Source organism: Typopeltis vanoorti, chromosome 16 (genome assembly GCF_054136105.1).
Source record: "Typopeltis vanoorti isolate ZY-2024b chromosome 16, IOZ_Tvanoo_1.0, whole genome shotgun sequence".
Taxonomy (NCBI): domain Eukaryota; kingdom Metazoa; phylum Arthropoda; class Arachnida; order Uropygi; family Thelyphonidae; genus Typopeltis; species Typopeltis vanoorti.
In genome coordinates, this window is record NC_143564.1 from 38,923,607 (window position 1) to 38,938,524 (window position 14,918).

The window sequence follows — 14,918 nt, forward strand, 5'->3', positions numbered from 1 at the left end:
GTCTGGGTAAGTACTCATCATAATGCAGGACAGTATTGCATACTCGAGGAATTATGCTAAGTATTATAGAATACAAAGTAACTTGATGTTGAGTTAACTGCTGTATTGTTAATATATTTCACATTCAAACTTTTGTTTGTATATGTTTTGACTGCATGAGTAAAAGAAGGATGAATAAAGAAGAATATAATTTCTTGTCAGATGTAATACATTGTTTCTTTGGCTTTAATTAGTTGTTGATAAACAAGAAAATAGCTACTGTAATTACTGCCTGCATATTGTATTATCAGTACTCCTATTAGAATTGGGGGGGGGGGGATACAGACTTTTATTGATAATTAATATTAATATATTTAAAATGCTTTTAATAGATGTGAAGAAACAAACCCAAGAATTATATGGACTCATCAATTATGGTGAACTTAGGAAAAAAATTGGTGGATGTAAGTTTTTAAATAAAAAATTTTTTATTGTATCCATAGATATTAAAAAAAAAATCCCCCCCCCCCCACACTGAATTTTGTTTACATATATATTGAGTTTGTTTTTGTATACTATAATATATTATTTACACAGAATTTCACTAGTGTTGTATATTTGGGACATTTTATTTTATTACTTTTTTTTTTTTTCATTAATCACTGTGTATGTATAACGCACTTTACATTGAGTACTTTTAATCCAGAGAACATCTGTAAAAAAATAAAATATATAATGGTTGAGCTGAGAATACTCGATAGTACCTCAAGTGCAACAGGTATTCATTGATGCAAATATATGTATGTGTGATGGCAGCTGAAATTAGTAGCTTTTAGTGGTTCGGATTAGCTGTCATAAGCATCTAGTATTGGACACAACTTTAAATGAAGTTTTCATTAAAAAAAATCCCTGGAACATATCCTTTAAATTTTTTATATCCAATTTTGAAACATCCTATTACAGTCTGTCTTTATCACTTGTCAACTTTCTCTGCATTTGGTGTGGCTACTAGAGGAATTAGAAGGATAACAAAACTAATTGTCAGAAATGTCAGCTGGGCCTACTAGGTGGTAGATGACCTTCCTCACCAAGTGAAAACACCATTACCACCCTGCTCATTGAAAGAAGATTCCATGTGGTTGGTGCGGAATGTTTGCCTTTCAAACCATGGTTTGCTTTGCCTTCTATCTTTTCCTGTCTTCTATGCTCTGAGACCCAGAACTTCCTTTCGTTGAATGATACAGTAGCAAAGCTGTTCCACTTGCCAGCCAATAGATCATATATGGAAAACCAGATGTGATGATAATACATCAGGAGGTTTAATGCTATTGCCACTTGGTGTAGCAGTGATGTGATTGGAGATAGTCAGGCTATTAAGATCTAGATATTGTCAGAAACTGGAGTGTCTGGTAATCTAACACAGTTCTGTATTTAAGTTTTGTAGGTCTAGAAAAGCATACAACAAAATAACAAGTGAAAAGTTGTTCAAAACAGGTATAATTAAATGGAGTAAATGGAACATTATACAGAGCAATTTATAATTTATATGACAATTAGCTTTTAGATCACCCATCCATGCCATAAACATCAACCAATTTCCTCATCATAAAATCAGTGTCATCCTGATTTTGAACAATTATAACTTGATTGTTAGCAAACAATAGTGAATGACACTGTTTCCAATCTTAATTCCCATAGCTCTACATGAAACATTCCAGTGTGCCAGCACTGCATCAAAGTAAATCTTAAACCAGGTTGGTGACATCTCACGTCCTTGTCTCAGACTTTTGAATGTTACAAATTCAGTTGATACCAGTCCCCACACTTAACGGCTGCTCTGCATCTTCCATATATTTTCTTAATCAAGCTGATTATTGACTCACTCGCATTCATTTCCCTCATCAATCTCCAGATTCTATTAATAGGACCTGAATCATAGGCCTTTTCAAAATCCACAAAAATCGAATCTGTTTCTTACCATTTGGCGATTCTTTTTTCTGTGATTTGCTTTATAATGAAAATATTATCAATATAAGACTTTCCAGCATTAGTCATCTGTTCATCCTAATAATAATGATAAGTATTTGATGGATTTTTGCTCAGGACATAGAATAGCCATTACTAACACCATGTTCCAACATAAAGAAGTGCACAAGCCTCATTCATATAAAATATAAGAGTGGTCAGAGGATTTGAAATTGAAAGTGCCCATTATTTAGGATTAAAAAAAAATGGATATTACATTGAAAAGAGCAGTATGTAAGAAAGGCTTAAAAACAATTAAAGTCGAGCAGCTTTTACTGGGAAACTTAAATTCGACTTTACAAACATTATTGAAGAAAATTTGAAGCAGTTTCAAAACAAAAACCAAACCTTGGAGTCTCAGTGGCAAACTATGAAGAAGATATTGATTGATTCATCTACAGAGGTATGTAGTGTTGGATTCTGATTATATAGAGATTGGAGTAATTATTATTTGTTTCAGAATTCAACATGATCTTCCATCACATAGGCTAGACTTGTAAATATTATTTAATGTAATTCACTTGTTTATAATTTAATATTCATATAACTACCTTTAATTTTATCTAATATTTAATTAATTAATCAAAGATATACATATTAATAATGAAAAGACTGTATTAAATATTATTAAGCTATTTTATTCATTACTATATTAATATTATAAGAACTTGTATTTGATAATTTAACTGCGCATTAATTGAAATGTAAATATTCTTTATTTATTCCTATTTGTAGAAATTTAGCGTTATGCAATACCTCAATTTTATTATGTTTTGTTTTGTTGTCATGGAGACGTATGTAAGTGAGCGAGCACGTTTTGGAACACCACATGAGGAGAAGGTTTATTGAAAAGAGTTTTAGAAAGAAATCACAAGAATAATTTAGGCGCGAAGAACAGATATATAAGCGATGAACGCTGAAATTATTGAGGAATTAAGAGAGAGAGAGAGAGAAAGGAGAGGATTGGCATTAGGTTGGAATTGGAGCATTCGGGAATCACAGTGCGCTAATAGCAAGTCAGCAAGTCACTCAAGCAGCTAATAAAGTCTACTAGTCGAGAGGCGGTTAGCTAATAAATTGTAGAATAACAATTATAGCTACGGAAGACAGCTGAGTGGCTACTAAATAGACTAGCGATATTTGAGTTGAGATTCAATTTCAGGGCCGACCTTCAAGGACATACAGAACCTTGAAGCAAAGTACAGAGTTATTAGCGAATAGTAGAGGCTGTAAAATTGAAGTTTACCGTTAGCTGTGCTTAGAAATATATTGCCTAAAGAATTAAATGAATGCAGGAAGAATGAACAGCTGTGCGTATAAAACCTCAAGTTAAGGAATTATTGTGTATTGCCTTAATTCATAAATGATCAGTAGTATTTCATGCAAGAATGTTTGTTTATGTGTATAGTGACTGACGATTAATTCAGTTATAGCTTAGAAGATTTATTTAATGAGTGCTGTATACTGTTTAAAGTGTTTACAGTTATAAAAAATGTTTGTGTGTAAGTTTATGAAGAAAGAAGATTATCAGTAAGATTATTCCAACCGTTAATATTCCTATACAGAGAAGTGTGAGAGTTTCATCCTAGAATATCCTTATATTAACAGTAACTATTGTGGAAATTAGCTAAAGTGTAAATTTATAAGTGTTTGCTTGTGAAGAGGTATTACTGCAATTTTTATTGTATTTAAAACTTAAAGAACTATGAGATATTGATGTGAATGATCATTAAGGAACTTTATTAAATAGCTAAAAGGAACTGTGAGAAGACTGTATTACAGATAACAGAATTACCATTGTCTGAGTTTGCATGACTTTATTATCAGAAAGGCTGAAGTGTTTATAATAACTTGTTTAGTGATTTGAACGTAAGTGTATAATTTGTGATTATAAAATTAAATGCTTGTTTTTGTTAATAAAAAGTTGTATTTTGCCTGAATCTCTTTTACTGCACCATTCATAAAATATTCGAACCAAAGCGGGAGTGATAAATAAGTTAAATATACTCGGCCAGTATATACAGTATATAATATTAACACCTAAAAGGAGAGATAGTTGTGAGTTGGTTTATCTTCAATTCTTGAACTAATTCAGATATAAAGTGGCGCAGTCTTTAAATATAAATTTTCTCTATATTTGAATTAGAAATCAACTAGCAACTTTCTATTTTGTTTAAGAACATCATAGTAAATAACATGTCGGATCCAAGGTATAGATTAAGACGAAGTAGGATCCAACAGTAGTGACTTTGTCTGTATGGATAGAAAAATAAGGACCCCATGGTGGACACATGAAGTTAAAGAAGCAGTTCTGGAAAAGAGTTAAGCTATGTGTAAAAGTAGCTAAACAAAAGTCATGGGAAGACTTTGGTAAGAGTATGGAAAATAAATATCAGGAAGGTGGCAAAAAGTTCTGGAGGCTGTTGAAGAGGCGTAGAAATGCAGGAAAGAGTGCTGTAAAAGGAATCAAAGATGATAAAGTTGACATGAAAACCGAAGGTAAATCCTACATGTCTGGAATAATTACTTTGAATGACTGTTAAGCGAAAACCTAGCAGTGAGTAGAAAATTTTCACGAGGAATGCAAAGAGGAGTACATATCATTACTTGAGATAGAAAAACCCATCAAAAACTTGAAATGTGGAAAGGCAGCTGGAGTAGATGATATTCGACCAGAAATGCTTAAGTATGGAGGTATAAAAGTGTTTCAGTGGCTACGCTGCATAATTCAGGGAGCCTGGTCAGAAGGTTGAATTCCCAATGAGTGGAGTAGAGCTCTCATAGTATACCCATCTCTAAAAATGGGAATAAAGCTGAATGTGAGAATTGCATGAATGTGAGAAATTTCTCTACTAAGTGTTCCAAGTAAGATTTGTGCAAGCATACTTGAAAAGAGATTAAGAAAGATTGGGGAAGAGAAATTTGGAGAACAAGCTGGGTTCAGGCCAGATAGAGGTTGTAAAGATCAGATTTTCACTTTATAAGAAATCATGGGAATATGACAAGGAACTGTATTTTAGTTTTATAGATCTGGAAAAGGCATATGACAAGGTGTCCAGAGAAAAGCTTTTCAAAACACTACAATTATATGGGATCAATGGAACATTATACCAAGCAATATATAGTTTATATTTAAGCTGTCAATCTGAAGGGGGATACAGGAAGATGGTTTGATGTAAAATCAGAGGTAAGGCAAGAATGCACATTATCTCTATTTTTATTCATCATCTGTATGGGTCATGTTATGAAAGAAAGTGGCATTAGGTTTGATATTAGAATTGGATGTCAAATTTATCTCTTTGGTTTATGCAGATGAGGAATGTAGTGCAAGACTCCAGGATTCTCTAACTGAATTGAATACATCTCTTACAAATTTGACATGAAAATAAGCAAAGTGTATTCTGTTGTCTGGTATGCTATAGTAGGTTGCCAGCTGAATAAGTTTATATGGAATGAGAGAGAAATTATCCAAAACACCAAACTAGCAGTATACGTGTATAAACCAGTAAAATTAAGTGCTTTATTTCTAATCCAACTCAGATCAATAACTTAAAACCGACACTTGGGTTAGAAATAAAGCACTCAATCAAAAACTAGAGACCACAGATATGAATGATCTGAGAAAAATTTGGTAGTGAACAAAATGATGACGTCAATAGCAGAATTATATTAAAAATGAAGATATTAGAAAGGAATGATACTGTTAGTATTCAAGAATGTGTAAGCAGAGCTAATCTAAGGTGGTTTGGCCACTTAAATAGAATGGGTGAGGAAAGGTTAACAAAATAGGTGTTTGATGTCAAGATGGCATCAAAGAGACTGAGAGGAAGACCAAGGGTGAGAGGAAGACCATCTAGGTGGATTGATTAACTCAAAAGTGGCTTAGAAGCCTGAAACATTAGATATGACAATATTGTTGTGCTGACAAGTAACAGGTTAATTTGGAGGAAAATTGTGAATAGGAGATTAATAATAATGTAAACTTAATTATGTAGTGCTGTCATGGCATCCTGAACACCCCTTTAGGATACGTATCCAGAAACTCATGATGACTTTTAACAGTAAAGTCACCTGTTCATCTGATAAATAAAAGCAATACTCTTCTCTGACCTTGTAGTTATGATTTTTCTTAACAAGCTGCTCATGGAGGGATGTAATTTAAAGTGTTGTTTTTATTACTCATTTAAAAAAAAGAGTTATATATGATCATAACCTCTCATCAGGAATCACATCTCCTTCTAGAACTTGATTTAGCATTCTTGTTATTATTCTTAGCAAGCAGTTACATCCATAATTCCATGGGCCAGCTGCCTTTCCAGTACATGACTTTGCCAAGGCATTTTGCATCTCATCTTCCAGAAACAGAATCACTTAACTCCTGTACTCTCAGTCTGTGCCTCTCTCAATGTATTCCTTTCTATTCTCTGTCAGAAGATCTTTAAAATGATTCATTCAAGTTCTCATAGCTATTAACCTCACTTGATGTGATCTTGTGAAAATGTAGAACTGTAAATTGCTTTTTTTTTTTTTAAATAAAGTTATAGTTAATAATTTTTTCTGGAATGTATAAATGTAGCTAAACAAAATTCATGGGACTATTCTGATAAGAATATAGAAGACAAATATAATGATGGTGACAAAATGTTCTTGGGATGCGTGAAAAAAAAAAGTTTTGAAACGGAGGAAAGAATACTATAAAAGGAATCAGAGGTGATAACATTGACATAAAAACAGAAGAAAAATAATTCTGTGGGTGGAGTTATTACTTTGAAAGATTAGTAAAAAGGTAACAAAATGGCAGTAGAAATTATGCAAAAGGCATTCAGCCCAGATATACATATCAATACTTGAGGTAGAAAAGCGATGAAAAATCTAAAATATTCAAAGGCATATTTAAATTGTACATGTTTTGGTCATAAAGTATTACAAAATAAAGATTTATTGTTACATAGATCATATATTTACAACGTACTCAAGCTCTTACAAATTGCCTACCGGTTTCGCTAGTAACTGACCAGCTTTCTCAAGGCTTGCATAGTACAAAAAAGAGGTAAATGCAAAAAAGGTTTCAAAATACAAAGAACCGTTAGTACCTGTTAGGTAGCTAGGGTGACCCGTTCGCGTGACATAACTACTCAGCATCATGAACATGCATTACATGCAAACGCGTAATATGATTATTTGCGTACTGTAGCTCTGTTGAACTGAGGGAGTTAATTAGATTTTTCCAGGTATCGTTCAGAATGGCCCCTTGATTTCTGTTTAGGTTACTTCCCGTACGTAGTACAACTGCCGCTTCTTTAAATACTCGATTCCTGTAATCCTCGTCTACGTAGGGCATGGAGCTGTTATTCCAGTCTATAGTGTGGTTCAAAGTTGAAAAGTGATGTGCCAATCCTGAGGTGATCGTTCTGTTGTGATTAACATCGCCTATATGTTCTTTCTGTCTTATTTCCAGGCTTCTCGAAGTCTGTCCGATGTAGGAAAGACCGCACGTGCATGGAATATTATACACACCTGGATATTTATAAAATGGCACACTTTCTTTAGGGGATCTTAGGACCTGTCTTATGCTATTTGTTGGTTTAAATACAACCCTGATGTTATGTGTCTTTAACAATCTTGCAATTTTTGTTGAAGTTGAACCTATAAAGGGGATGACTGCTGTTGAGATATGCTGGGCGACTGTTCTTTCTTGTTGGTTATCTTTGTATAGAAATTTGTTGATGATGTGTCTAGTGTTATATGCCTACCAGTTTCGCTAGTAACTGACCAGCCTTGAGAAAGCTGGTCAGTTACTAGCGAAACCGGTAGGCAATTTGTAAGAGCTTAAGTACGTTGTAAATATATGGTCTATGTAACAATAAATCTTTATTTTATATTCAAAGGCAGCTAGAATAGATTAATATTCAACCAGAAATGCTCAAATATAGAACTATAGGAGGTTTCTAGTGGCTAAACTGAGATGTCCATCTAGAAGATGGACATCTCAGTTTAGCTCTCATCGTTCCCATCTGTAAAAAAGAGAAATAAAATAGTGTGAGAATTACAAAAGAACTTTCCCTTCTGAGTGTTCTAGGTAAGATTTATGCACACATACTTGAATAGAAGCTAAGAACACTTGAAAGAGAAGCTTGGGAAGGAACTGGGCTGATGCTAAATAAGGATTGTCATGATCAGATTTTCACTTTGACAATTGGTTGAGAAATTTTGGATATCTAACACAGTTCTTGATTTAAATTTTCCAGTAGAAAAATCATACAACAATGTGCCATGTGAAAAGTTGTTGAAACTGCTCTGTAATTAAATGGGATAAATGGAAATACAGAGCAATTTATAATCTGTATTTCAATTGTAAGTCGGAATTGAAGAATGTACAAGAAGATGGTTTGATGTAAAATCAAGTGTAAGACAAAGATGTACACTATCACCTCTCTTATTCTTCATCTAAATAGATCCATATAGATATGAATAAGAATGAGAATTCAAATTATGAAAGAAAGTGGCATTCAACCTCATATCAGAAGTGAAGATATGAAACTGAGCTCTTTACTATATGAGATGTCATGTAGATGCTGATATGAAAATACATTTGAAAACAAATAACATATCCACCCAGATTAGACTTCACAGGAATTACTGAGCCATATAACATTAAGGGGAGCCTCTGTAGCTCAGTTAGTATAGACGAAGCCCTTTGATTGGAAAGACCTGGGTTTAATTTGCATCCATTATGTGAGGAATCTTTATCTGGTCTCTTTCAACTTAAGGTGAGTTAGCTGGTCTCATACAGAGGTAGAGGGTTTTTTCACCCGGAAACTCTGGTTTTTTATCCTTCAGAACAGGCAAACTGGCCCTGTGAACACACATAGATCTACAGTCATGAATACTTACAACAATGTGGAAGAATAGAGTCCTCACCACATTATCCTTACGTTCATAGTCAACCATGAATCACACCATGGTAGTCAACCTCCTGGATGGAGACGACATATGATGGTGATGATAGCATTAAAGTGGAAAATAAATTTCTAGAACTAGAGAATTACACAAATGAAATGATCCCAGAAGAACTTTGGGATAAAACCAAAATAATATTGGTAACTGCAAAATCAATGTTTCCCAAAATATCCAGAATTAACACACCCTGGATATCAAATGAAGCTCTGAAACAAGTTGAGAAAAGAAGAGAAATAAAGTCAAAAGGACTTTCAATGGAAGACAATAGGCAGATGTATAGCAAACTCTCCAAGCTGATAAAAAATTTTTGCATTAAAGATAAAAACTTGATCAACAGCATATGCAGAGAAATTGAAGGTCGTTCAAATCAAAATCAAACTAGACCTATTTAGGAAAATAAGGCTGTTGAATAGAAAATTTAAATGAAGGTATTCAAGTATAGCTGATGTCAACAATCATATTCTTCCTGATCCAACAGACATCCTTAATAGATGGAAAGACTATTGCTCAAATCTATACAAAGATAATTCAGTCATATTCAACAATGAAAATGCCAGAGACTTGATTTTGGAACTTGCATTTTAAAAGAAGAGGTTGAAGAAGCTCTAAAAAAACTCAGTAAATGGAAAACCCTGGGCCATGACCAAATACCAAGCGAACTTCTCGCATGTCTTGAATCCATAGGATTGAAATCATCAGAAAAATGTGTAATAAAATCTGGGAGACAGGAGATTTGCCTGATGATTGAGTAAAATCCATTTTTATCCCAATACACAAAAATGAAAATGTCAACAAATGCAATAATTATAGAAGTATATCCTTGATCTCACATGCAAACAAAATTCTTCTCTATATTATTAAAGAAAGACTTAAAGAAAGATATCGAGCAACAACTTTTTGCAGAACAGGCAGGTTATAGAAAAGGATGTAGAACCAGAGATCAAATTTCTAATCTAAGGCACTTGGCTGAAAAAGCTCAAGAATTTAATATCCCCTTGTATGTTTGCTTCATTGATTATGGCAATGCATTTGACATCAGATAGTAGGACCTGTGGAAAATACTAAATAAAATGGGCATCCCAGAACACTTGACACACCCTTTAAAACAACTTTATGAGAGGAATCAGGCTGCGTTGAAGACGGATGGAAAACATCTCGGTCGTTCAATGCCGAGAAAGGTGTGAGACAAAGATGCATACTCTCACCTGATCTAGACAATCTTTACACATAATGCATTATGAGAAAGGCACTTAACGGACATGATAGTGGATTCTCGGATGATGACAAAAAGAATGTTGATGATACCATTGTTATTGCGAGCAGCAAATGAGAACTGGAGTCCCTTATTAAAAGAGTTGAATGGGAAAGCCTGATATGAAAATGACATTTCACCCACAACATTAACTTTGAGAGGGTGGATGAATTCATTTACCTTGGAGTTCTAATAAGCACAAAAAGTAGAAGTCACCCAGAAATTAAAAGAATTACCATGGCAAGGTCAGCCATGGTGCAGTTGCAGAAAATATGGAAAGAAAAACATTTCTATCACCACAAAATCAAGACCAGTCAATAGCTTGTTTTTAGTTTTAGCAGGTTATTTTTGATTTTAATGATAGAAACTAATGACTTCACATCACTTGCCTTAGTATCCCATAATGCAAAGCACATCCCCTTGCAGACATGCATAATGCTATGCATTACTTCAACTCTGGGTCTGGTGCTGAATCTTGGGCACTCAGCAAGAAAGGTATGGACAAGATAAACAGCTTTGAGATGTGATGCTGGAGAAGGATGTTGAGAGTCTCTTGAATGGTCATCAGAAGGTCTAATGAAAGTATAATAAATCAACTAAAAATCAAGAGGCGGCTATGACATTGTAAATGAAAGAATTCTCAAATATTTGGGTCACATTTCAAGATGTGAACATGAAAACCTTGAAAAACTTATTATCAAGGGCAAAGTGGGAGGACAAAGAAAAAGGATACTGAAGACCAAGATGGTTGGACCAGATTAAAAAGGGGACTTACTTTAGAGTTGGGCACTGCTGCAACAAAAAACAAAAAGAAATGGTAAGACATTGTGACTAGAATCCAAGTACTCGGCCATGACTAAACAAGAATATCATCACCTGTGTCCTCTTTGTAATTGAGGGACCAATTATAAAGTTGACTGAGTGCTGAAGTTTGTAGGTTATTTTTGATTTTAATGGTAGAAACTAATGACTTCACATCACTTGCCTTAGTATCCCATAGTGCAAAGCACATCCCCTTGCAGACATGTATAATGCTATGCATTACTTCAACTCTGGGTCTGGTTCCCACTGATGAGACTTCAATATAGACCGAAACTGGTCTGGGCAGTTACCTTTCCCTTAATGCATAGCATTATACATGTCCGCAAGAATGTGCTTTGCATTATGGGATACTAAGGCAAGTGATGAGAACTTATACCACGTTTGCCACGAGTTGCCCTAGTCCTGAAAATACTTCAGGCGCAAACTTTGTTTGCTTACACTTGGATAAAGGATTAAACATTGTAGATAGGGTAATGAATCCTCAGAATGAGGAGACCGAGCAAAATGAAGATGATGTCATCATGAAATTCCTAATATGTACTCTTAAAGGAATGTACAGGATACTATGATAGCACTAAACAAAATGTTCAGATGGTTACTTACTTCCTGTTGACAATATTCCTTCAAATTAATCTTTTCTCTGTCTAGATCCCAATATGATCATATCTTGTATTTATAGATAGGATATTATATGGTGTAATATATATAGAGACCATAGTATATATGATGAGGAAGGGGGGGAGGGCTAGAAAGTTCTGATAAACACTTAGAACAAAAATGATATTAAAGCAACTGATATAACCTCAAGAAAGAACATATGAGGATATAAGAATGAGTTACTTTCATAACTCTGCTACTAGTATATTCTTTCTTGTGGTTATATCAGTTACTTTAATATCATTTTTGTTCTATGTATTTATCAGAACTTTTCAGCCCCCTCCTACTCGTGTTACGGTTAAAGTGATAAATCCGGTTATTATTAATAATTACCAGTTAAAGTGAATAATTAGAATTAATCACTTTAAGCAGGTAAAGTACTGTTATGAGATGGCTATTGCTAGACTGTTAGTGTTTCTTTTAAATGTTATCTAGGATTTTACTGATTGTTATTTCACTGTGTCCATTTATTAATGGCCTGTAATTCATTTTTCAGGGCTTGAGCCTTGGGGCAGACAGACATGATCTTTTTTTTTTCTTTTAGATATTAACATTAATTTCTAGAGGAATCTGGTAAATGTAATAAAAACATGTTTATAGGTTTTCATTCTCAAAAAGTAAGGAAAGTACTTCTTTTGCACTCAATAACGTAACCTAACATCCATGGACACATGAATGGGGATATTAGCTCTCTCCCACTGACATCCCCATTCATCTGTCTACGAAGTGATTAACAGTTGCATTCGAAATTGTGCGTTCGTGCACTTGAAAATGTCTGTCTGTAATTCCTTCTTATATATATATATATATATATATATATATATATAAATGACGACTTAAGGTATCAAAATCAAAGAGGAACTGATCATTGTTTTTCTCCATTGATGAGGAAAGAAGTACAGCAGCACCGTTTATCTATAATCCCCATTCATCTGCCTACAACAACTTTTATTTGTTATCCTCATTTATCTGCCTGCAATCATTAAGCTCAACCCACAACAACGTTTATCTTTCATCCCCATTAATCTGCCCACGTGAAACTACGACTACACTCTGGTTTGACATGCGACATCCAGGTTAGGTTAGTTTATAATGATTTCTGATTTCATTGAGTGCAAAAGAAGTACTTTCCTTACTTTTTTCGTTATAAACTAACCTAACCAATAAAGGTTAGGTTAGTTTATAATGATTTCCAACCGATAAAGGTTAGGTTAGTTTATAATAATTTCTGATTTCTTGAGTGCAAAAGAAGTACTTTCCTTACTTTTTTCATTATAAACTAACCCAAGCTGTTATAATTTCTATTGTGAGTGAAAACCTATATATAAAACCTATAAACATTTACCAGACTCCTCTAGGAATTATTCACTTTAACCGGTAATTATTAATAATAACCGGATTTATCACTTTAACCGTAACATATATATATATGGTTTCTTTTACTATTAAGTAACTGCTATAACAAATTTGGAATGAAATTGAACATTGAAAAATTATATTGAAAAATTAGTTCTCAAAAATAGGCAGTGCATGGACATCAGCAGGTATCTTCAATGGAGAACTTATAGAATAAGTGAAATAATTTAGCTTATTTAGACACAATTTTTAGTGAAGATAGCAAACCATTTTTGGAAATACAGGAATACCTCGATTATCACAGTTTATAATTTGATACCAAAATTCCAATTATTGTGCTCAAAATTCAATTATCGCGGCCGCAAGATGTAGCCCACTACATATGCAACCAGTTCGAGTCGCCACTCTCCAGGTATCACTGTCTTGTAGCGCTTCGTTTTTATCCGACAGCGCCTTCTCACCACTTACCAGTAACTATCTGCCCTTGCCTGAAGTACATGTGGATATTTATTTCTCTTGTTATTTACCCCTGCAATGAATGCTAAAAGAAATAAGGATGATTTCAAGTCTACAGCTATCAAGAAGAAACGTAGTGATCAGCTTAGAAGATAAGTTGCATATGATAAATAAGTATGAAGCAGGCATAACCAAAGCCAAAATTGCAAGAGAGTACAGTTTAAATGAATCAACTGTTCACCATATTTTAGACCACGCTGCAAACTATAAGCAACTAGAACAAAGTGCATCGATCTCGTCAGTGTCTCAAACTAAGAGAAACAGAAGCCATCTTATGATTGAAATGGAAATGCTATTGTCAGTGTGGATAGAAGATTGTAACCAAAAGAGAATTCCTCTTAGTCAAATGACTATAAAAACAAAAGCATCGAATTTGTTTGAAACTTTAAAAAGAAAACAATTAGAAAGCGAAAACGATTCGAAATGATTGCAGAGAAACTAAACTTTCTCTGCAAGTTCAGGGTGGTTTGATCGGTTCAAAAAGCGATCGAGCATTCATAGTGTTTGTGTACAAGGTGAAATTGCAAGCGCCAATGAAAAAGCAGCAGCTAGTTTTCCTGGTGAATTGCAACAGATCATTGAAGAAGAAAATTATACCGATGATCAGATATTTAATGCTGACGAAACAGGCTTATTATGGGAAAAAAGGCCCACTAAAACATTTTTAGCAAAAAATGAAAAATCACAGCCTGGCTACAAGGTTTCGAAGGAGCATGTAACACTTTTACTATGTGGCAATGCTTCTGGAGATTACAAGATGAAGCCTCTCTTTATTTATCATTCACAAAATCCTCGCCCGCTTAGAAGTTTAGATAAAAATTTTCTCTCTGTTCATTGGAGATTCAACAGAAAAGCTTGGATGATGAAAACTATTTTTGAGGATTGGTTTAAGAACTGTTTTTGTCCTGAAGCTGAAAGGTACTGCAAAGTCATTAAATCTTGATTTTAAAATCTTGTTGATATTAGATAATGCACCTAGTCATCCAACAGCACTGAATGATTTGTGCGAAAATGTAAATGTTATTTATTTACCACCCAATACCACTTCCATCATCCAGCCAATGGATCAAGGTGTAATCGCATCCATTAAGGCATATTACCTACGAAGAACTTTTTCACAACCAATAGAAAAGACTACAGGAGATGAAGCTATGACTTTGACAGAATTCTGGAAGGCATTGAATATCAAAAATTGCATTGAGAATGTCAAGGAAGCATGGAGTGAAGTAACGTCTAGCAACCTGAGAGCAGCATGGCAAAAGATTATTCCTCATTGTGCAAATGATTTTAAAGGATTTGAAAATGAAGTAACCCATGTTATCAATGACATAACTGAGCTTGGCTTCAATCT

The 14,918-nt window shown here is 34.0% G+C and overlaps 1 protein-coding gene across 4 annotated transcripts in view; it reads left to right on the forward strand.

Annotated features, from left to right (window-relative positions):
• The window catches only part of crm (cramped chromatin regulator), a 345,363-nt gene that overhangs the window by 57,915 nt on the left and 272,530 nt on the right, over positions 1 to 14,918 (forward strand). For all 4 annotated transcript variants that reach the window (XM_090406636.1, XM_090406637.1, XM_090406634.1 and 1 more), the window contains exon 5: positions 372 to 443. In XM_090406636.1, coding sequence (XP_090262762.1) covers positions 372 to 443 — 72 coding nt within the window. The remainder of the gene's footprint in view (positions 1 to 371; positions 444 to 14,918) is intronic.